Genomic DNA, 22481 nt, shown 5'->3' with positions numbered 1-22481 from the left:
ACACAAGGAATAGCCTAACAACTGCTTCTGGGGGCTGAGGTTCAAAGAATCTCCAGAAAGTAGATCAAAACATTAGATTCAGAGTCCATGAAATCCAGGCATGATTTGCAGAAAGAAATTAAACAGGATCTTGGAAAGACTAAATAAGCCTTAAGGAGCATGACTGAGGAGTAGAAAGCAGATGCCACAAGGGCATTCTAAGGGAGAGAAGCTCAACTTTTAAGGACATAAGCTCTCAAAGATTCTCCTATGTAAAGGCAGAGACCTTGGGTCATAATCCTCACAGAGGATAATTAGATTGTCAATAAGCAGTCTGTGATAGTGATGAGATCAATAGACTCAGCCTTTTTGTCTCCGATTATAGAATCCCTTTATGCCTGAACTACTATGAAACACTGCTCCAGCTCATGCTGAACCTCTCTCTAAATCAAATAGGTGATCTGATTTACACTGAGAGCATATCATATTTTCAATAATCCAAGCTCCCACGTTTAGACGTGCAGGAATGCAATCTGCTGTTTTGACAAATATGGTATTTTTCACACACAGTCAATGGTATAATTTTAGGACTAAGCACTACTCACATACATACCCCAGGTAAATGCAGGAAGAGAATTACGTAACAGATTTGCAAGAGAAGATCCATGCTTCAAGTAACTGGAACAAACCATGAGTAAATGACTCTAAAATCGCTTTCTATTAGTTTCATTTTCTTACCCTCTGCTTTATGAAGCTCTAGTTCCAGTTGATTCTTGGCCTCACATTCCTTGCTGAGGCACTTCATTAATTCCTGGTGCTGACTAACCACTTGGGCAGTTTCCTGATTTCGGCGGCTGAATTCTTCTTCAAATTGTGCGTGGTTTTCATGCATTTTCTCCAACTAAAAAAAAAAAACACAAATCATTTCCCCTAGCAATGAACATGCCAGGTAATAACACTATAGACACTGACACAAAATCCCTCTCTATTTTTTTATATTTTTATGAACTAAGGAGGAAGTTTTGAAGTTTCAGTTTAATACTAGGTTGAATTTTCCCAAAAGCTCTAGACACTTGGTGACTCCCTGTACTCACATACCTGTATTTTTGCCACAAACCTTCTGTAGGTATGTAAGTTTCTTTACTGCACATGAAAAGAAAAGCCTCCCTGTTGGTTAAAGTGTTCAGCTTAACATACTCCCTGAGCCACTTCCAATTCAATGCATCTTTTCCACTTCAATTGAAGAGATTCAGTCACATCTAACAGACAGTGAAGTCAACACATCCCCAAGTTTCCAAGGCCCCAGTTCCCTGAGACAATGTATCCTGCATTCCCAACTGCAATGTCTCAAGGTCAAATGAAAAGAACAGAGCAGCCCCATTCCCGTTTATATTTATAGCCTATCCTAGTGCATAGAACATTCCACATACGTAAGCAAACTTTGCTTGAATGCAACTGATGAAGGCGAACTAGAATCTAGATCTGCCACAGCTTGGGTAAGTGCTTTAACCACAAATTAGCTATGGCATCAGCACCCAAAAGTACCAATTTAAGCAACTCATTCTAGGAAGACTTTTTAAAGATGGCAAATATACATTTCACACAACCTCTGGGTTGCACAAAATATGTGATTAGAATATGAATTTCAGACACATTCCTTCCCTTCACATTTTCTCTTAAATGATGGACTTTCTTACTTAACAAATTAATTGCTATAGCACTAAATTCAATCCTCTAAATGTATTGAATATCCAGGCATCCACCTCAGGTTTGCAACTTCTCAAAGCTGAATGCTTAGACATTGCAAAACTCAGAATGGAAATACTCAAATTTTCTTTTACAATATTGATTACAGTTCCTTTTAACACAATTAGACAGCATGAAATTAAAAGGCATTTGCTTGCTCCTATGTACATATTCTCAAAACACGGGACAGTTTTCTTGAACATGCTTATCAATGCTGAAGTAGGATTGATGTAAAGTGCAATAAAACCTCCTCAAAACCACTTAACTCTTGGTCTCCTGAAGTTACCAAATGCATCTAAACTCCTAGTTTAAACCAACTTACAATCTTCCTACAGAATCTGCTAGAAGAAAAAAAAATTTGTTCAAGTATCATTTATAAAAAATGACCAAATAAGGGTAAAACCTTCATTGTAAGAAGTAGGGGATACACGTGTGTCCCTATACTGATATCTTGTCACATGTTCAGACAAAACCTGTTTCTTTTCAGTAGCCAGTCCTAAGAGTGCTAAATAAGCAAGGCTTAAACAGATTTCACATTTTCAGTATAATTACACAAAATTTTACTTGTTTAGTTGATTCTGTAACCAGTTCCAGAAGTCTCTCCACTGCAGTCCGCAAACGCTGACAGATTTTCAGTATCACTTCTTCACTTTCACAGGCCAGTTCTGGCTTTGTAAAAACACTTTCACAGAAGTGTTGGCTCAACTCAGACCCCTCATCAGTCACTGGAGACAGTTGGCTGCATTCTGTGAGACTTTCATCAAGCAGCTCATCTACTGAAAACAAAGAAACTATTTAAAACACAGAAAAATGACACATTGCTGGCCACTAAGACAACCACCAAATCAGACAGTGATGTTGGTTGGTCCTGAAGATGTATCACAAAGTGTAAAACTGTACAAATCAATAACTTAATGCTGAAAAATTGAGACAGTCTTTCACAATGCTTGGAAATACTGTGCTATATATCAGGGCCTGAAACTCTGCATTCACCATGTTACAGAATCACAGAATGTTAGGGCTTGGAAGGGACCTCGAAAGATCATCTAGTCCAACCAATCCCACCAGAGCCTGATGACTTAAAAGTAGGTCACACAGGAACATGTCCAGGAGGGTTTTGAATGTCTTCAGAGAAGGAGACTCCACAACCTCCCTGAGCAGCCTGTTCCAGTGCTTTGTCATCCTCACAGTGAAAAAGTTTTTCCTTATGTTTACACGGAACCTCCTATGCTCTAGCTTGCACCCACTGCCCCTTGTCCTATCATTGGACATCACTAAGAAGAGTCTGGCTCTGTCCTTTTGACACTTGCCCTTCACAGACAGTATCTTAAGTGCAGATGAAGTTTGAAAAAGACATAGAAAACATTGCAACAAGTAATATCCCCATTCTGAACCTCATCCATATAAAAGAAAATGGTGTTTTCCAGGAACGTGAATTGACAACATCCAGTTATGCAGACATGTACTCACCTTTTTCTAGGTGATATTTTTCTTTGGCTTTGAAAATCTGAATGAATCTCATTTCTTCCATAATAGTGGAAATTTCTGTAGAATCTCCAGAAGTCAGACTGTCATCAAGACAAAGACCAATCTTGCTACAGATAAGGTCCTCAACAGATACTGTGGCCTTCATCAGCTCCATAAGCAATTTCAAAACATTCTGATAAGATTCTTGCAGCTTTTTCCTAGGAAAAAAAACCCAAAACCTAATGAACACTTTAAATCATGCATGCACGTGATTTAAAAGGCATGTGGAACCTACTAAAAATCTCAGTGTAAAATGGGGATCTTGCCATAGTTTGACAATTAGCAGTGAACAGGGTTCAGATGACATTAAAGAAAAAATAAAAACAAACAAACACAAGGCCATTCACACAGAAGTGGCTCAGCAAAAAAAAACCAAAAAAACCTTTCTCTTCTCCACAGGTAGATGGAGACATACTGTAGTCAGAAGCATCTCAGGCTTCTATATCTATGGAAGCATCTCCAAGTAGGGCAAACACATCTATTACTACAGTATCTGCAATAGCAAAATAATGAAGGCTGTTCTGGCAGAGCAGATAATGAGATTATACTGATGAAAATATTTTTGTGTTAAGAAAAACAGTAAGCCAGTTTCTTAAAAGGTAAGAGGGGGAATTCTTAGAGATAGCTTTTCTAACCCACACATTCCAACAGCATATCAAACCAATCTGCTTTGCACTGAAAGGTTTCTGTGACCAAGAGACTTTCTCCATTTCTTAGCATTTTCCAAAATTATAGACAATGGAAACTTCAAAATACAAAAGTCTCCATCAGAACACATGAAAAAAGGGAAGAATAAAAACGAGCTTTAAAAATGCAAATAAATACCTCATCATTCTACACATTAATTGGAACTGGTTTAATTTTGCATAGTTATTGATTTCTTTATGAAAAGTGAGAAAACAAAACCCCAACTGCATTATGTAATCCAAGTTGTTGTCCTGGTTTTGCTGAGACACAATCCCAGGCCAACCATGGGCTTCAGACCATTAGCAATTCTGAGTCCTCCAGGACAACTGATTCAATTTGGCTCACAGGTATATCCCATACCATAAAGAGGAAAGCTTGCTGTGAGAGCCTCCTGCTTGGGCTTTCTCCTTCAGCTCCTACTGACCCTGCTCCTCTTCCTTCTGAGGACTACTTTCCCATTTGTTGTGACTGCTGTACCTTTGCTGGGCTGAGTATAACTTCATGTACTTTGTAGTGGTATTGGTGTTAGTTTGGCTATTTCATTAAAGCTGTTTTCATTTTGACTTGTGGGTCCTCTCTCCTTCCCCTAGTCCCCCTTCTCTGATGGGGCAGGGTGACAGGGTGATAGAACTACTACAGTTTAGCCCTAGATACGGGCTAAACATAGACAGACATACAAACCTTTCATCCTTGGACTGCTCAATATCAGATCTCAACACAGCTACCAGATTTCCTTCTTGGTTTTCTCTGCCCTGTAGCTGAAGGAGTGTCTTTAGTTCAGAGTTTGTCTCCTCTATTTCATGGTTTAATGACTCCACTTTCTTCTCCAGCTGTGAAAAATATAGTAACAATGCCACAAAGTCTATTGCTTTGCAACTATGAACTTCATATATATTCACACAATCATGGTCTGATATTACACGTTTTCTTCTACAATTACTAGAAATTATGAACAGCAGAGAGACTAAAAATGAATGCTTATTTTCTTCAGTTCTCCTCTGATGTTAATTTTGCTTCAGGGAGCTGCCCCACTTGCATTCAGACTCAATGCACACAAGCAATACAAAAAGCTTGTAAAAGCTCTGCATCATACTTTAGCTTGCTGTTAGTTCGCTTTCATTGTTACACCTCCAAGACACAAAGCAATGTCCTAGCATAGATTTTGACCTTGCAGCACGCAGACCTGAACGGTAATCTGACCCAGTTAGTGCCAGCTAACTTTCTTCTTTACTTTTTAAGCTCTGCCTGAAAACAAGTTGCTAGAAACATGTTTTCTGTCCTTGTTTATATGTCCAGGTGACATTACACCTCTATCCCATTAAGAACAGAAAGAAAACCCAGGATAATCCCAAACCAACATATATGCATTTATGCATGCATAAGTAACCTTCTTTCTACCTCCAGTTCTGGGGAATGAAGAGGGAATAAACAGGAAGAGACAACAGATCAATGTCTGGCTCTGAGCCTGGTGTAACCAGTAAGACTTTGGGTCCTTTAATCATGAATTTATTTACAGGACACCAAGCATGAACACAAGCCAGCAGTGTGCACATGGCCAAGGCAGCCAACAGCATCCTGGCCTGTATCAGGAATAGTGTGGCAATCAGAACCAGGGAAATTATTGTCCTCCCATACTCGGCACTGGTGAGGTTATACCTTGAGTACTGTGTTCAGTTTTAGGGTCCTCATGACAAGAAAGACAGAGGTGCTGGAGTGTTTCCAGAGAAAGGCAACAAAGATGGTGAAGGGCCTGGAGAATAGGTCTTACAAGGAATGGCTGAGGGAACTGGCATTGTTTAGTTGGGAGAAGAGGAGGCTGAAAGGAGACCTCATTGCTTTCTACAACTACCCGAAATTGTAGTGAGGTGGTTATTGGTGTCTTCCCTGAGTGACAAGTGACAGGATGAGAGGAAATGGCTTCAAGTTGTGCCAGGGGAGGTTTAGATGAGATATTGGGAAAAATTTCTTTACAGAAAGAGTGATCAGACATTGGAACAGGCTGCCCAGGGAGGTGGGGGTATCACCGTCCCTGGATGTGTTCAAAAAACATGTAGACATGGCACTTCAGGACATGGTTTAATGGCCACAGTGGTGCTGATGGTTGGACTTGCTGATCTTGAAGGTCTTTTCCAACTGAATCAATGCTATGATTCCATATACTCACCTCTGACCACCAAATTTTGCTGCCAAACATATCTGCCCTATTTTTTTAGAAACTTTATCTCAAAAGTAAGCCAATAAATTAATCAATGTCTCTGTTTAGGAGGAAATTGCAAGCAAAGCAAAGCACTGCACTCCCCTGTCAACTTTTTCACACCTTGAATCCTGCATGATCAGCAGGTATCAATAATGCATTGCTTCCCTTTAGTGCTACTCCCAGTTTTCCTATCAAACAAAGGTCTGATGAACAATCCAATATACTAAATCTACATTTTGGTCAGAGCTTCCTGAATTGTGAGAGAAGATATGAATGGCCCAACATATAAATAAAGAAGTGATACAGATGGCATAAATATACACAAAACAAAAATGCAAACATCCAACTTTCTCTTATAAAGCAGTGTTAACCACCCTGAGAAATGGCTGAGGACAAATTTTCAAGTTGATAACCAACTTCTATTTCCATGTTACTGCTGTAGCAACTCCAGCTAAGAGAGAGAGCCCATCATACACTACACCACACAAACTAGTGATTGTAAGAATTAGACACAGTCCCCCAACACACATCTTGAAAAAAGTGAGAGGACTACACTAAAATACAACCACAAAAGCACATTTCAAATCTAAGTTCAAAATATTTTCCACGCACCTGGATAATTATTGCTGCTTTTTCCTGCAACTGGGCTGTTAACATCTCCTGCTCCTTTTTGTGAGCAGCCTGAGCCTTCTCCCTCTCCTGAGTCAACATCTGCTCCGTGTTATGTAATGATGCCTTTTTCTCAACTTCAAATTCATCCTGCAAAGTCACATACACTTTGATATATAGAAAGAGAAGAAAACAAAACAAGCCCAACCAACCAAATAAAAAAACCCCACCAACATCCAACCCACCCCCCGAAAAAAACAAACCAAACAAACCCCCACAACACATAATAAACCCTTAAAAAAAAAACTTAGAACCAAAACCCTCCCTCCCCTCTCAGATTAACTGGCAGTAACTTACAGTTACCACCACCAATCAACAAAATCATGCCAAAACTATGGTTTTAAAATAGGTAGACAGAAAAACTAATTATCTGAATGTGCTTATTGAGACTTTGGTCATTTCACGCTGCTGAGATAATGATGAGGAAGAGAAAACAGACAGAGATGGACAGATGCCACTTAAGCAACTTCAAGTAGTACAACACCTATTGTACTGAGTTCCACATAGGAGGAGTAATTTACCAGAACAAACTGAAAATCTACAAGGTAGATTTTCATTGCTAAATGATGTAGAATTCTTAAAATGGATCTTTTCTCAGAGTGTCTAAAGTACTCCAAAGGAAGGGATTATGAGACAACTCCCACTTCTGAATCAGCAAATAAAGGTGATCCTGGAGTCCCTTCCCAAAAGAGGCTAAAAGGAACTCTTGATTAGCAATGGTTTCTGCAACACCAGAATTGGGAAATGAGATATATTGATCACAGCATTAAAAAACCCAAACCCCAAACTCTCCTGTGATCTAATCTACAAAACAAAACAAGGTGATAGCTGCCTTTTTTTTTTTCTAATTGGTATGTCAAGAAAGGTTTTTTTCCCCCCACGGCATGAAATAAGACTTCAGAACATATGTAGTCACCTCAGCTGTCCCAGATCCTTTGTAGAAGACTCAGCCTGTCCTTACATTGAGCAGGACTCAAACAGCAGAGTGCCTAACAGTTAGCAAGATACAAGTTAATAGACACAAAAGAGTATGAGGACTTTCCTGAGCCAGTACAGTAAACCTCTGGACAAAGTCTCTAAAACACTCTGCCTATTCTTCTCAGCAGCAGTGCATTCCCTGAAAGAGGATGACAGGCTGAATAAAGGAATTCTGCATAATTCAGATCTGCCAAGGGAGGCAGGGGAGAAGAAAGAAAGGAAATTGTCTGGCATGAGGATAAGCCCATAGATGAGCATGGGGGAAGTAGGCATAGGAAGGCTCACTGTAGAAATCTGTATCAGATCATGACACAGCTCAGCCTGACAAAGCAGAGACCCAGTCAGTCTATTCTAGGACAAAACACTGGTTATCAAATTTATAAAGGAAAAATAAGCAGCCACCAGAGACAGCTGTACTAGCAGTAGAATTACCTATGGCAAAATTTCAACAGAAAGAAAGGTTTCTGGTTTCCCAAGTGGTAATTAAAGACTTGGGCAGCACAAGAGAGAGAGAACAGGCATATATCCAAGAGGTGATTCCAGTGATTCCTGTCAGTCCAGTCTCAGATTATGTGGACTGAATGCTGGGGTTCAGCTGAGGACAGCAAAGCCAAATATACCTCCAGCAGCTTTTCAGGTTACACTTGTGTCCTCTGTTTTAAAAGACAGTTTTACCAGATGGATAGAGGTCAAAGAATGGCCAAGAGTCCACAGAGGGCCAGAAGCAGGCAATAGGAGCATGTCCACAGCATCTAATTCTAGAGGTTTGTGCAATTGTTACAAAGAGTCCCACCTCAGTGAAGCACCGATAGGAACAGTAAGGATCTTTTGGAATCTCCCAAGAAGAAGCAAATAAGGAGAAAGTACTTCATCTAATCTAAGTTATTTGTACTCATCAAGTTGAGCTCAACAGCTACTCAGCACAGTGATAACACTGAGATGAACGTAAGCACTGCTCTTAGTGTGTTGGCACTTTTGCCTCTCTCTTCTGACACAGGAAGTATCTCCTCCATTCATCTAATAGCTTGATACATGCTTGTCACCTGACCAACAAAGGCATTTTGCACAAGGCTCAGAAATCAGTCAAACAAAGGTAATTTTGAAGCATCTTGAAGATGCTTATCAGGATGAAAGCATCGAAGGAACAACCCAAGAAAGCAGAAATTAAGAGCTATTCCAAAAAAACCAGAAACTGCTTCCTGTCATCACACACTTGGTAAAATATTAGATATCTAACACTGAATGTGCTTTTGCCAAGTGTAAGTATACAAGTGCAGCATACAAAGGATGATAGGCCAAGGGCACAGTCACTGCAGACAACAAAAATAAAGTTTCAAATGAGAAACTGAACACAAATATATGCAAGGAATGTTGCTTAGAGCAAATAGTTTCCACTGATTGTTTTGGTTTTGTTTGAAGTACACCCCATCCAATGCAGGATTTTAAGGCAACCCTGTAATAAACACTTTAACTGCTTATAGAACACTGCATTGCTTCTTAATGATTTTCTAGTGCTAATATTGCAAAGGAAGAAATGTAACTCAGATTACCATTTGAGAACAAAAACGGATACCAATCGTTCTTTTTCAGCAAAACATTCTAACAGTGCACACTCTGAAGTTCATTTTCATCAGATCCTACCTTCAACTGTGCAATCTGCTGTTCAAGCAGTACCTCTGACTGACACTTCAGTAGCTCAATCTCTTCCTGGAACTGAAGCTGCTGCTTCAATTTTAGCTCCTCAAAGTCAGCCAGAAGAGCTGTTCGCACACCTTCTACTTCAGAGGCCGATGCAGAAGCACACATCTACACACATGTAAATAATATAAAATACTTTAGCCATAGCATTAAAATTAACCAAAAAATAAAATAAACCAAAATCACCAGGCTCAAACAAATTTAAGAGTATTTTCACAATAGTTCTCACCAATCCTCAAGGCCATGCAGAGCTGCTATATATCATCATGCTGGCTACAGAAAGAAGCAAGGTGGTAAAAATAGGTAAGAAGCAAAGAGGCCTTAGGTAACCAACCATCTCCTGCATTCAAGAGACCATCAGACTAACAAAGCTCTACCTACTTGTTTGTTCCAACAGACACTTCCCTAATAGAAATTCAAAGAATGAAAGGGAGAGGAACACAGAGTTAAGATGTGATTTCTCTTGTTCAAATGGAATTAGGCTTTACACAGCTACACTTCATGCACTTATCCTATGAGTTACAAAGAAGTCCTTCCAAAATATCAGAGGTTTGGGAGGGTTTTGTTGATTTCACAGTATCACAGTATCTCAGAAGTTGGAAGGGACCTCAAGAGATCATCAGGTCCAACCCCCCTGCCAGAGCAGGATCACTTAGGGTAGTCCCCACAGGAATACATCCAGGTGGGTTTTGAAAGTCTCCAGAGAAGGAGACTCCACAACCCCCCTGGGTGGCCTGTTCCAGTGTTCCGTCATCCTCGCTGTAAAGAAGTTTCTCCTCATGTTGAGGTGAGATCTTCTATGTTCAAGTTTGGTTTGTTGTTGGTTTTCTTCTATTATCATCTCAAAGAAGACCCACTGTAGTCATCAGAATAGAGAAAAATTCTGTTTCTAGGATACAAGGCTTAAAAATTCAATACTTATGAGAACTCCTGAGATAGCTAACAAAATTACATTCCCAGGTAAGCTATTCTTTCAAAAGTAAAGAGAGCTTGCCATGTACTTCAGCCAGCTGGAAATCTCTACCAGCTCTAAGGCCAACAGTCCAAAACAACATGGGACACCTCAAACCTGAATGTTTCTTGTGAGGTGTACCAGGTAGTGCAAAGGTATAGAAGTGACTAGGGACGTACTTGGCACAATAATTTTCAAATTAGTAAGTGAAAAAGCAAAATTAAATTATATTTTAACATATGTTGTTCAGGTACATGCTGGATAAAGCTCATTTTGTTTGTAACCTCTACTAATGTATGAATGTAATACATAACACAGAGAAGTAAAAAGCCTTGATCACTTATGGCTGCTTGCATTAACAGAAATCAGATTGGATGAAAGACCAAATAAGTAGAAGATCTTATTCCATTTCAGTGTTTAAAAAGAACTTAGTGTAGATGATGAAATATTTAGCCTTCAGTATGGAAGTGAACATCATCAAGCTTACACAAACATTTCCAACAAGATAAAATGGTAAAGCTTTAAGGGCAACTAAGAAGATTCACAAACTTTACTGAGAAAACATATTTGAAAAGTATGACCTAGTATATCTTAGCTAAGAAAAGAAGAAACCAATGTTGGCAAAGGTTGCTCACTTGTGAAAGCCTGATGTGGCCAGTTAATTTAGGTCATTAACCTTTAGTGGAAAGTATTACCTATTAGTTTTCTATCAAAATAGCAGCTTTAAAATTTTGAATTAAACACAACAAGAACTCAAAAGAAATCAAGTCCACTGACCCTCCAATAAAAATGTTAACTTTGTCACATCTTATCTACTGATGCTACTAAAAACTAATAAATCTAAAAAAAATATCTAGATATAAAATCTTACTTCTAAGGCTAATAAAACTGCATTTATCACAAGTATGAATTATTTTGGATCTAGACATTAGCAACATTCTGACCTCTTTCTCACGTTCATGCTGTGCTTTTAGCTTCCCCAATTCTTCTTCCAGCTCCCTGGAGAATTCTTCCTTACATTTCTTCATTTCCGCCTCATTAAGATCCTGAAGTTCTTGGAGTGCTTTTCGATGCCTTTCTTCCATATGCAATACTTCCTCACGTAATATATCCAGGGCCAGACGTTTTTCTTCTTCCAGCAGCTTCCTTTGATTTTGAAGAGCTGTGTTTAAATCATCCTGTGTAAGCATTAATTAGAAAAAAAGAGAGAAAAAGACTAAGTACAAATATTTTTGTAACCCATTTGTAAAGCCCATCTCCTGCTGTTTCAAAGCTTTTTAAGTAAACAGAAACAATATTGCTTCATGAATGGTGAGCACACACACATACTCTCTGTATCACTGAAATGAGTTTATTTTGCCTATTTAGTAAATAATTTTTTAACATCCCCTATGAATGGTCTTTAGCCATAACAGCACTGCCCATCAGCAATCATCAGCAATCTTTTTCTTTCTGAATTTCTTTATACTCAAGAACAATTAAAATGCAGATTTAAGGTCAGTTAGCAATGATAGGACAGAAGAAAAATACCCACCTTTCCTTCCACAAGACTTTCCTCTTAGTCTTTGCGGGCACAGAAAGAACATACAATCATTAGCTTGGGAAGTGGGCATTCTATCACGCAAGTTTGAAAACCTGCATTTTCCTCTGAAAGGCTCTGAAGTTGAGCTTCAACTTGGAAAGGTCTTGGGATCATTTTTTACCTATTGGAACTCTATAAGAGTTCAAACCTCTGCCCTATGAAGATTGAAGCTGTAGAATTCTGTTAAAAGCCCTAAGACAATATCCATTCACCCACAGCCTCTTCCAAAAATCCCATCTGAGACCTTTAGAGATACCCTTCTTCTGTTTTCCCTCTTGGGACTGTGCCACCAGGGAAGATTTTTACAGACCTAGCAGTGTAGCTTAACCTATCGAATTACATTTATTTTGTTCTAATCCCTACAGGAGAATTAGACAGTAACTTTATCTGGCAGAGAAGCTCTGAGCCACAGAATGGGGACCCTCCAATCTGAACTATGTTACAAATATTTACCTCATACCTCTTCAACACTCTGAGATAGAGAACTCATTAGTCTGAGCATTCGGGAGGGGAGCGACAGATGGACTTAATTTTCAGCTTCAGTTGCCCGTGTCAGCTCACAATATGGCCACGCACAAATGTTAGTGCCGGCACAAAGGAGACTGCAGAAATACACCTCAAGAACAAGGAAAAAGGAGATCCCACACAACGCACCATGACATTTCATCTTGTACACCAAATTTGCTTTCTGACCCACCTTACGAGCTTCCTCTGCTTCAACAGCCATGGCTTTAAGTTTTTCCATATGAACAGCAGCTATCTCAATCTTCAAATCATTTTGGGAAAGCTGAAGCTCTTCGGCATGCTTTAACTTCAACATCTCTATCTCCTGAACCAAGCGTGCTTGATGCAGTTTATCCTTTTCATAGAGCTGTTCTGTGTGCTGCAGCTGTAGCTTCTCAAGAGCCTGACTATGTTCATCTCTTATGTTCTGAATTTCAGACAGGTAGGATGCCTCCAAGGAATCCAGATTTGATAAGTGTTTAGCCTCCAGCTCATCAATTTGCGCCTGATGCTTTGTCTGTAGTTCAGCAACACAAGCTTCAAGCTGAATCTGCTGTTTACTTTCCAGTGTAGATTTAAGTTTCTCAATTTCAGCTTGGTGTTTTATCTGAAGCTCAGCTGTAAGAGATAAAACTTGCTGCTTATGTTTCTCCTGCAACTGCTGACTTTGGAGTTCCAGCTCATCAAGATGTTTCTTTTTCAGCTCTTGGAGAAGAATCTCTTGCTCACTTGTGAATTTCTGAGTCATAGCTTTGTGTTCCTCCATAAACCTATATTATTGCCAAGGCAGTCAAGAGAATATTGTCAGAAAGGCGCTGTTGTTTGGGGGTTTTAAAATAAAAACATTAATAAGAAATAAAAGAAAAATAAGCAGGCTTTACTCAGCCTCCACAAATTTCACTTTGTTACAAGCACAGAAGTAATTCAATGCAAGCCACAACACTGATTTCATAGCCACATAATTAAAGGTTATGCTATGTCACTTGGTAGCATCTGGTTGTTAGTAGGTAGAATGACACCCCTAATAAAATTACTCGCTAATAGTTCACTGTCTCTGTTTGAGACAACAGTGCTATATGAGAGCATCTAGGACACAGTATATACACTGTCTACATCTCAAAAGTGTTGTCTGCAAGTAAACGAACCATCATAAGTAACATCTCTAAAAACATTTAGTTAAGACGGAGATATGTGAAAGTCTAGGTGCGATACTTAGGAGGGTTCTCCAAACTCAGCTCTCTGAGGTCTGCTTAAAGTTGGATGCAGAAGATTTAGTATTTGAAGTTCTGTAATTAACTATAGGGTGGGGTTTTTTTGATACACATAACCAATCCCTTCTTAACTATTGCTATTTAAAGGCTAAGTTCCAGCTTTCAGTGTTTTCTTACTCTGTTTCCTCAATATTGTTTTGCAAGCCTATATTGGAAGAAAAGAAGGGGTACATTTGAAGCAATGCATGCAAATACAAATATATATTTGTTTGAATATTTCCTCTAATACACTTAAAACAATGGGAGTAGGAAGGGGGGGGAAAATTGAGCACCTTCATGTCCAATCAAACTGAAGAATACCCTATGCAGCCCAACAACCTCAGCATTCAGTGGTTAACACAAGTTTCATTCACCAGGAAAAACTCAGTCAAATTAATTTGAATTGTTTGACAACTCCTGAAAAAAACGTAGAGAATTTTTCCACTTATGTGTCTTGTAACACTTTCCCCTCCTCCAAGGCTAGCACACACTTATTAGTTGTGTGTTGTATTCTTAACTAGCAGGCAGAATTTGACTACACTTCATTTGATTTGCTATACTCAGTTAAATGCATTTACACAAGGCAAAACTCTGTAGCAAACCTTAATGTACAGCATTACTGTTCCTGGGGAAAGTCAGCTTTACATATACAAGACAGCTGTTGCCATCAAGTGACAAAGCTACATCACTACCACTCTTTCAGTTTAAAACGTGAAAAGGGAACAGTGACAATGACTTAACTGGTAAGATAAAATGCTGAAACACTCAGGACTTACTTGTTTTGTGCTTCCATAACTTTTAATGCACATTCTTCCTGCAGACCAAGGGTAGCTTTTTCCATTTCCTTTGCCATAAGCACTTTGGCTGCCTGCAAGTCAGCGTCATATTGCTCCTGAGATTTCTGCATAGCCTGGGCACTTGCAAGGCTGTCTTCTAGCTGCTGCAAGTTGTTTTGCTGCTCTTTCACCAGCTTTTCCAGTTCTAGAATTTTGGCAGCTTGGTGATCTTGAAGTTGGTTCATTTCAGCTTCTCGAAGTTCAAACTCCTTTTGTAAATTCTGCTTCTCATGTTCTGCTCTGTTTTGCAGTTCTATGCGCAACAATGATAACTTCTCTTCTGCTTGGATTCTCTGGTCCTCACTTTCACATTTCCATTTCTTCTCTTTCTCTTTGTATATAGTCTCTATTTTCTGGACTTCTTCTTTGGCTTCCTTTAATTTATTCTTGTGATCCTCAGCAACTTCATATTTTACCTGTGAACATGGTTATTAAAAAATGTCTAAAATACCAAAACCAAACTCGTGTGTGAATTGAACATTCTCAGGCATTTAAGAGCTTGGAGAGATTCAATTCTTGCAGTGAAGTCACTCTTACAAATAAAAGTAAGGCTGAAATATCAATTTATAAGTACCTGAATTCAGTGCATTACTAAGAATTTATTAGAGTCAGGGGAAAAAAAAAAATCAAGACAAAATTTTAGATTTAATGTGGCACTGTACGTTGTTTTCTCTTGGGGCCATTCTTCCTTCCAGAAGTTCAACTTAAAAAGTCAAGGGTGTTCGAAAATGTTTACAAATTTTAATTAATTAATGTGAAACCCAGCATTAAGGAATTTGATTCCTGATTTTGGTAACATGGGCACCTTACTTATTGATACTGATCATGATTAAACTTATGCTGGTCATTTTTTAAACATCTGCTTATACGTTACAATGATATTTTACATGCAGTGTTCAAGTCCATGACAAGAACAGTTCTTGTACATAGCATGAAAGCAACATAAAAAGCACATAGCATAAAACCAGAAGCCAAAGCAACAAATGATTGCTCAATGACAAAAGGCAAAAGATTTTAAGATAGGAAAACAAATTAATAGTAAACTAAGGAAACAACAGGTCATCTCCTGAAATTAAAAGCTATTAAGGAGCATCAGTATGAAGTATACCCTTCAGTATTCACTTGGAAGGTTTGTTTTGAAAAAGTATTTAAGCATTCATTTATGCTACAACCTAAATGAGGAGGCAGAAGAGAAAGGCAAACCCTTCACATTTTGATTAACACACAAACCATGAAAACTTTTATGGGAGGCACTGAAAATAGAAAGGCAGTAGAGGGAAATTCAGAAAAGGTTCACTCTGAGTGCAAGAGATAGGAAGGCAAACAAAATATGTATTTCCAGAGAATCAGCATGTGGGACAGGCTCGTTTCAAACACTGAGTTCTGCACATACTTATCTTTGACCCAATTAGAAGTGCAACAAGCAAGATACTGCAGGTGGTAGGAGTAAAGCAGTAGCACTGAAAGCTTCATTACTGGAAGTTTCAACTGAGCCTCCACCTTATCTACAACCACTTTGCAACTGTTTTCTCTGGACTTTTCCACAAGGCCAAGTCTGGACAGGGATACACACGTATACCTCTCACTTCAAAATGAGAGGAAAGGAGGACTACAGAAATAACAGCTTCATCCACCTAATTCTCATAAGGATTCAAATAATTTTTTTCAGTAAGGAACTAATTAACATCCAATCAAGGTTTATCATCAGATGGGACAGCTGCTACAACAGGTAAGAGAGATGATGCCATACTCTCAACTCCAAGACTCACACTGAAGGTGTAAGAGCTATTCAAAAGTGAAGAAAAAGTAGAAATCTGTGGTCCAATTTTTAATTCTTGCCTCAAAAAAACAGTCTGAAAAATTATTCCTGGTTATTTGCTTCAAAATACAGTCCTAACAAAACTAGAAAGTTCTAGAAGGAGACCCATTCAGCAGAAGGGCTTTTGCCACAGTGGTTTCTGCCTAATTCTCCATTACCATGTGACAGCATGCAAGTGCACCGTGTTACTTGTACACCAGCACTCCACAGTGTGCTGCAGGGAGATGTTCAGGATGAGGACCTTTTCTATGTGCCTGTGTTGGAGTGGTATATGCGTGCTCGACTCACGTCAATACAAAGGTGGACTGCAATAACCCTTGAAGAACCTGCCTTCCCACACTATCTGTGCTCTTAAAGAAAAGTTCATTTGCAAAGAAATGAAGCATTTAACATTGAGGTGCTCTGAACTTCAGAGTTGTAGTCCAATATTTGGGTGTATTCATACAAGTCCATCTACAGCTGAAGCAACTAATCTAGGGGTGTGTTAAGGTAAGTGCTGCGTCTATCTCTCTTGGCCTTCCTAACAGATTAGAACTTGTCCAAATCAGTACTGTAATAAGAATTACCTTTTCCATTTCCTCTTTCAGATGCTTTTCATTCTGTACAGCAAGATCTCTTTGTTTAGCAATCTCATCCTTTAAGTACTTTATTTCTTCTGAAAGCTCTGCAATATGCTGCTTCTCAGAGTGAAGGAGAGAGAGCTTAGCTTTGTGCTCTTCCTCCAGCGCAGACACTCGCTCAGCCACCTCCATTTCAACTTGACATGCTGCATCGTGAGCACTCTGTAGGCGCAGTCTGGTGATTTCTTAAAAACAAAACAAAACAAAATACCCAACACAAACAATAAAACAGCATTCTGGAGCATATTTTATTTTAACAAGTCCTACTAACGCAGAGAAATAAAACTGAACGTTGTTAGTTGTGCAGTTCATCAGTAGCCATACTACCTGCAGACCAAGAAGAACCCCTTATCAGGAGAATTTTGTACACTGTTCTGCTTTATCATCACCTTTGAAATCTAGCAGTATCAGCATACATCGTGGGGACAGATCATGAATCCTGTGGCAGGACCTCCCTCCTGTCATCAACAGCCACAGGAGCAGACTTCTTTGTGCGTTGTAATAGCAGATTCATGGAAGTTTCGTGTCCTCTTTTGCACATACAGTTTGCATGAGGTATTCTCCCCAAAAGCAGATGGGTCATATCTCTGAATGTTTTAATGTAAGCAGTTTTGATATGCTGTCTAGCATTACAAATAAATAATTGAAGATAAGAAAAAAGACTGCAAATTTTAGAAGTTGTACCAATCCTTTCAACTAAAATACTACAGAAAATAGTTATAGCCTTGTGTTACATAACTGGTACAGATTATAAATTCAAGTGTTTGTGCACCACATTGTGCTCCCACGAAGACTCTGCAGATACAAGAACTGCCATGATCCTTACCTGTACTTTTATTGAACCAGTACAAGGCAGTACATTTCTATATATTAGAATCCCAAGAAATGCAGGAAATGTTAAGAAGTGACATGACCACACAGGAAGTCTCATTAAATTTATCTTTAACTTTAACCTGAACTCTATAGCAAAAGATGTCTATTACAAATTCTGCCACCATAAATGCTTTTAATAGAGAGGAGGAAGAAATACTAACCTTTAATGAGTAGAGCACTCTCTAACCAAGAGAGATGGAGAACTGGTTTATTTAAAGCAAGTACAAGAGACATGTAACACAGCTGACAGCTAATAATAAAGATTTTTCAAGTAAACATTCAATTCAATTCAGGAATTGACAGTACCCTTCCAGGTACCAAGAATGGAAACCTGATAAACTCTTTTTAGCAACTGCTCCACAGTAGTTTTATTTTTACTACAGAATAGACAACTTCAGGTCACCACATAGTTGGAAATTTAACTCAAGATGTCCATAAAAGCCAAAAAACAGTGTGTGGAATGCTAAGGATTAACTATGTTAAGCATTCCCTATAGTTTAGGGTAAAGTAATCACAAATTGAAAACTCCTTCAGACAAGCCTATTTAAATTAAAGTACAAGCTACACAAGCAGCTTACCATTTTACTTCCCAGTCTGTCAGATCACCTTACCTTTTACATGTTCTTCTGAAAGACGGGCACGTAGCTGCTCAAGTTCCAAACAATGCTTTCTTTTCATTTCCTCAATTTCTGTTATATATTTGTCTGACAGATCCATCTTCATTTTCATCAGGTCCTCCTTATATTGAAGTGCAAGGGAAGATCTTAAGGAATCTAATTCATGCCTGTGTTGTTCCTTTATTTTTGTCTGCAAACTGGCAAGTTCTTCCTACAGAAGAAACAGGTTAGAAAGACATCTCCAGCTTTGAAGAAACCATGTTCAGAATCTTTCAATGCAAGCACTAAGTGAACTGCACTGCAAAAGAACCTGCTTGACACATATCTTGTTTACAAAACCCCTCCTGGTTTTGCTCTGTTCCTCACACTTCATCTGCCACTATGGCAGCAGAGACCCTCGAGACAGATATATTCTGAAAGCATGCCACAAGGCAGATTTGAGATTGGGGAGTTTTTGAAAGTATAATAGAGGATAAAGTCCCAGAAGCATCTGGGTAGAAAAACTATCAACAGTTTTCCTACACACATCATAGAATGTAGAAGTAATGATCTATGAATATCGTCATTTCATTCTCAGCTAGGTAACAGCAGCAAGAAAAAAAGGCACGTTTTTGTTTTTCATTCATAACTCTTACGAGTTTTGTTTGATTTACTAATGAGATTGAGCTCATGCTGTCTTTTGTATGTCTTGTCTGCTTGTTATTCACACACTAACAGGAGTCTTTTTATAATTAATTTTAAAAATAAAAAACCTAAGAGGAAAATTCCTTTTTGAAACACTTGGCTTTGAGTGAGCTGAGCGAAGAAGTCAAGACCTTAAATTACAACAATATTCATGAAAATAAGCGCAGAAATAGTAGAACCACCAAATTAACAACTCCACAAAAAGAACAGACAGCAATAAAAGGCACAATCACTACACATGCTACAAAGAAGAGGAAACACGAATTCCACCCTCGTGTGGAAGAGCTTTGATAGGTTTGTTACAAGGCACGGGATAACCCAAACAGAGAACACAGAATTGCAGTACACTGTGTTTCATCTGTTCCTCTAGTCTGAGAACTATTTTAAGTTTACAATTTACTATATGTTTGTCAAAAATTATTAAGCTGTAATAAATGTCTTAAACTTACTAACTCCTTGCTAAGAGCTAAGAATCAGACATCAATTTTCATACAGGTCATGTAATGAACAGTAGAACTTTAATACATGAAGAATCCTACCTGATGTTGTTCCAGCTGTTGATTTAGCTGACCAAGCCTATCCCTGCTCTCTTTCTCATCAGTATCTTCAAAAACTGCAACAGAACAACTGAGAAAAGGGTTTTAAAATTTAGGATTGAAACATGTCACAAATAAATTAACTTGCTGACTTACAATGTAGTAATGAAAGTATGCACAGAGCAATTGGAACAACTGCTCAGGACTGTCAATGAGTTACTTCACCTAGTGAGTTTCCAACTATGGATTACCTAATGCTCAATCCCAATTTATTTAGAGGCTAACATACTTTATTAAATAAATTAAATATTAAATTTAAAAAAAAATGGAATCCTGCTGCCATAAAATGAGATAAAAGGAAAAAGAATAAATCACCTGATGTCCCCTGTTTCCAACTCTGATAGGGAATATTCCTTCAGTTCTTGCAGTCTCTGATGGAGCAAAGTTAATTCTTCTCTGTAGTTTTCTTCAGCAACTCTTAATTTATTTTCAAAATAAAGTCTCAGTTGTTCTAATTCAGTTTCATGCTCACTTTGTCTTTGCTGATGCTGCTGTTCAAAGTCTTGTTTTAAACGCTCTATTTCTTCCACCTGTGATGCACGAGCCAGGAGCTGCTCTTTTAGCTCTAGAATGGAGGCAAAACCAACATGACCACTCAGAAGTACTCAATCTTTAAGCTAAGTCATATTTTAGTTGTTACCATAGAAGTAAAATGTTATTCCAACCATGTTTTCCATTTACACTGCATTCGGAGCAGCCGTCATCATGAAAAGAATGAAAATCACCAACAGACTCTTAACCCTCCTCATTTCCTTGTCCTTCAGGTCTGTGATAGTAACATGAATAGTCCTGCAATATTGCTTAATCTTGTAGCAACCAGTATCAACAATTTAGTCAAGAACATTTAATTTGCTCCAGCAAAAACTACCCAAACAAAAACAGCTTTAGCACAAACTAGGCATAGAAATAAAATCACAAGAAAGAAAATATAATACTTCTGGATTGCTATAATGATGGTTTAGCTATCCAATAGAGAAAAAAAGTTCAGGAGAAAAAAGTTGTGGAGAACAGGGAACAAAGTCGGTTCAACAAGCTACCCTCCTTTCAGGGAGCAAAGGCAATGGCCAGCATTGCAGCATATTCATGAAGTTGAGAGCTTTCTTCCTCATATTCTGTATTAAAGAAGCAGTAACAGAAAGCTAAAATGTAGGGAAAAGGACAAAAATCATGACAGGGGATTAATTTTTTTTTTCCTAATTGGCTCACATGTTAGTTGAACCTTCACAGAATCAACTGAGGATGGAACTCAGAAGAACTTGCAAGAACAGTGTGGTTTTGTGTAGCAAACCAGGAAAGTACACTCTGCTTGAAAAATTCTCACAACGAGCATGCAGACAGAAAGAGTAAGAGAAGTACATGGCTCAAGCTTGCTACCAAAAGGAGCAGTTGCCAGGCACAGGCACCAGAGGAAGTGGCAAGCAGGGACTAGTAACACCAATATGATAGGCAAGGGAAATGCAGTCTGGTTAGGTTTTGCCTAACCAGCAAAGTCTGCTGGCACAAAATTAACCTAAAAAAGTGTTTAACAGTTTTGAATTGGCAGGATGGTATCAGGGCAGTAATCCCATTACCCAGTTACTGTGTTTTGCATCCACCACTGTGAGTGCTCAAACCAAACCAAATACATCAGCCAGTGATCATTCAAGTGAATAAAAGCAGAGTAAAGAAAGATGTGACACACAAAAAGAAGTCCTCACCTCGACCATGGCCTTGCACTCTGGTTTCATCATCTCAAGCAAGATGAAGAAGAAACACAAAGGGTCCAAAGAATAAGAAATGTGAATGATTAGAAACATGGAAAGATACTTGAAAGGTTAAAAAAGGGTTATAGAGAGGAAATATAGGAATTCCAGCAAGTATTGCTAAGTGCTATCTCCAATAATTCTGCAATATCAAAACAAAGACCTGAAACACTCAATTTATAACAACAACAAGCAGCCACCTTTACAAAACTCTATTGTATTTCAAAAGCTATTTACAGTTACGCTATTGAGGAAATCTGAAATTGTACCTGATGCATATTACACTTCCCCTTTGTTTTAGCTACCCCAGCAGCAGCAAAGAATGCCTCCTAGCATTAGTGTCAATACAAGGTGAGCACACACATCGTCAAGGTTAACATCATGTTCTCTACCATTTGTTTTTCCAAAGCTCCTCCTTTCATGTATCATACATCACTTTGTGCACACACATCTGAGATATGTTCTATTTTATTTCAACTGCAACTGTCATCTCCAATTGCTACACTGTGAAGCTGCTTAGAAGTCTTTCAGTAGATGAATCTCTACGTTGAGTGTCAATGAAAAAGCATTTTATTTATCTCTCCTCAAAACTTAGAGGGAAAATCCATTTCTGCCTCAAGATATAACCTAATCAGAGTTCTATTTGTTTTGTTCTTTTAAACAGACTGATCTATTAGACACAATAAACCACTAGAAGTCATACACTAAACAGTGAGCTTTACTGTCTACCTACAATTAACAGTTTCTCAATTGAATTTATACCCATTTCCACACCAAATACACACTGCAGCATGTTATTGTATTAGCCAGCATTTTCTCAGTTTTTTAACTCCATTATGCTTAATTGACATCACAATGAAAAATGTTTGGTGTGCAGGAGTAAAGTGGGGAAGGAAAGGAAAACAACGGGAGTGAACTTTTCCCC

At 38.5% G+C, this 22481-nt stretch overlaps 1 protein-coding gene across 1 annotated transcript in view; it reads right to left on the bottom strand.

Moving 5' to 3' along the window:
• PCNT (pericentrin) overlaps positions 1-22481 on the bottom strand; it is an 82605-nt gene that overhangs the window by 38921 nt on the left and 21203 nt on the right. The window contains exons 16-29 of the mRNA XM_054381006.1: positions 21512-21544; positions 20130-20379; positions 19758-19845; positions 18529-18745; positions 16991-17229; positions 14546-15021; positions 12713-13289; positions 11378-11611; positions 9425-9589; positions 6749-6895; positions 4621-4769; positions 3196-3410; positions 2290-2516; positions 718-880 (exon numbers count right to left, since the gene is read on the bottom strand). Coding sequence (XP_054236981.1) covers positions 718-880; positions 2290-2516; positions 3196-3410; positions 4621-4769; positions 6749-6895; positions 9425-9589; positions 11378-11611; positions 12713-13289; positions 14546-15021; positions 16991-17229; positions 18529-18745; positions 19758-19845; positions 20130-20379; positions 21512-21544 — 3180 coding nt within the window. The remainder of the gene's footprint in view (positions 1-717; positions 881-2289; positions 2517-3195; positions 3411-4620; positions 4770-6748; positions 6896-9424; positions 9590-11377; positions 11612-12712; positions 13290-14545; positions 15022-16990; positions 17230-18528; positions 18746-19757; positions 19846-20129; positions 20380-21511; positions 21545-22481) is intronic.

The sequence above is a fragment of the Indicator indicator genome, chromosome 5 (genome assembly GCF_027791375.1).
Source record: "Indicator indicator isolate 239-I01 chromosome 5, UM_Iind_1.1, whole genome shotgun sequence".
Taxonomy (NCBI): Eukaryota; Metazoa; Chordata; class Aves; order Piciformes; family Indicatoridae; genus Indicator; species Indicator indicator.
The sequence above is the reverse complement of the archived record's forward strand: the minus strand, read 5'-3'. Positions and strand labels throughout refer to the sequence as shown.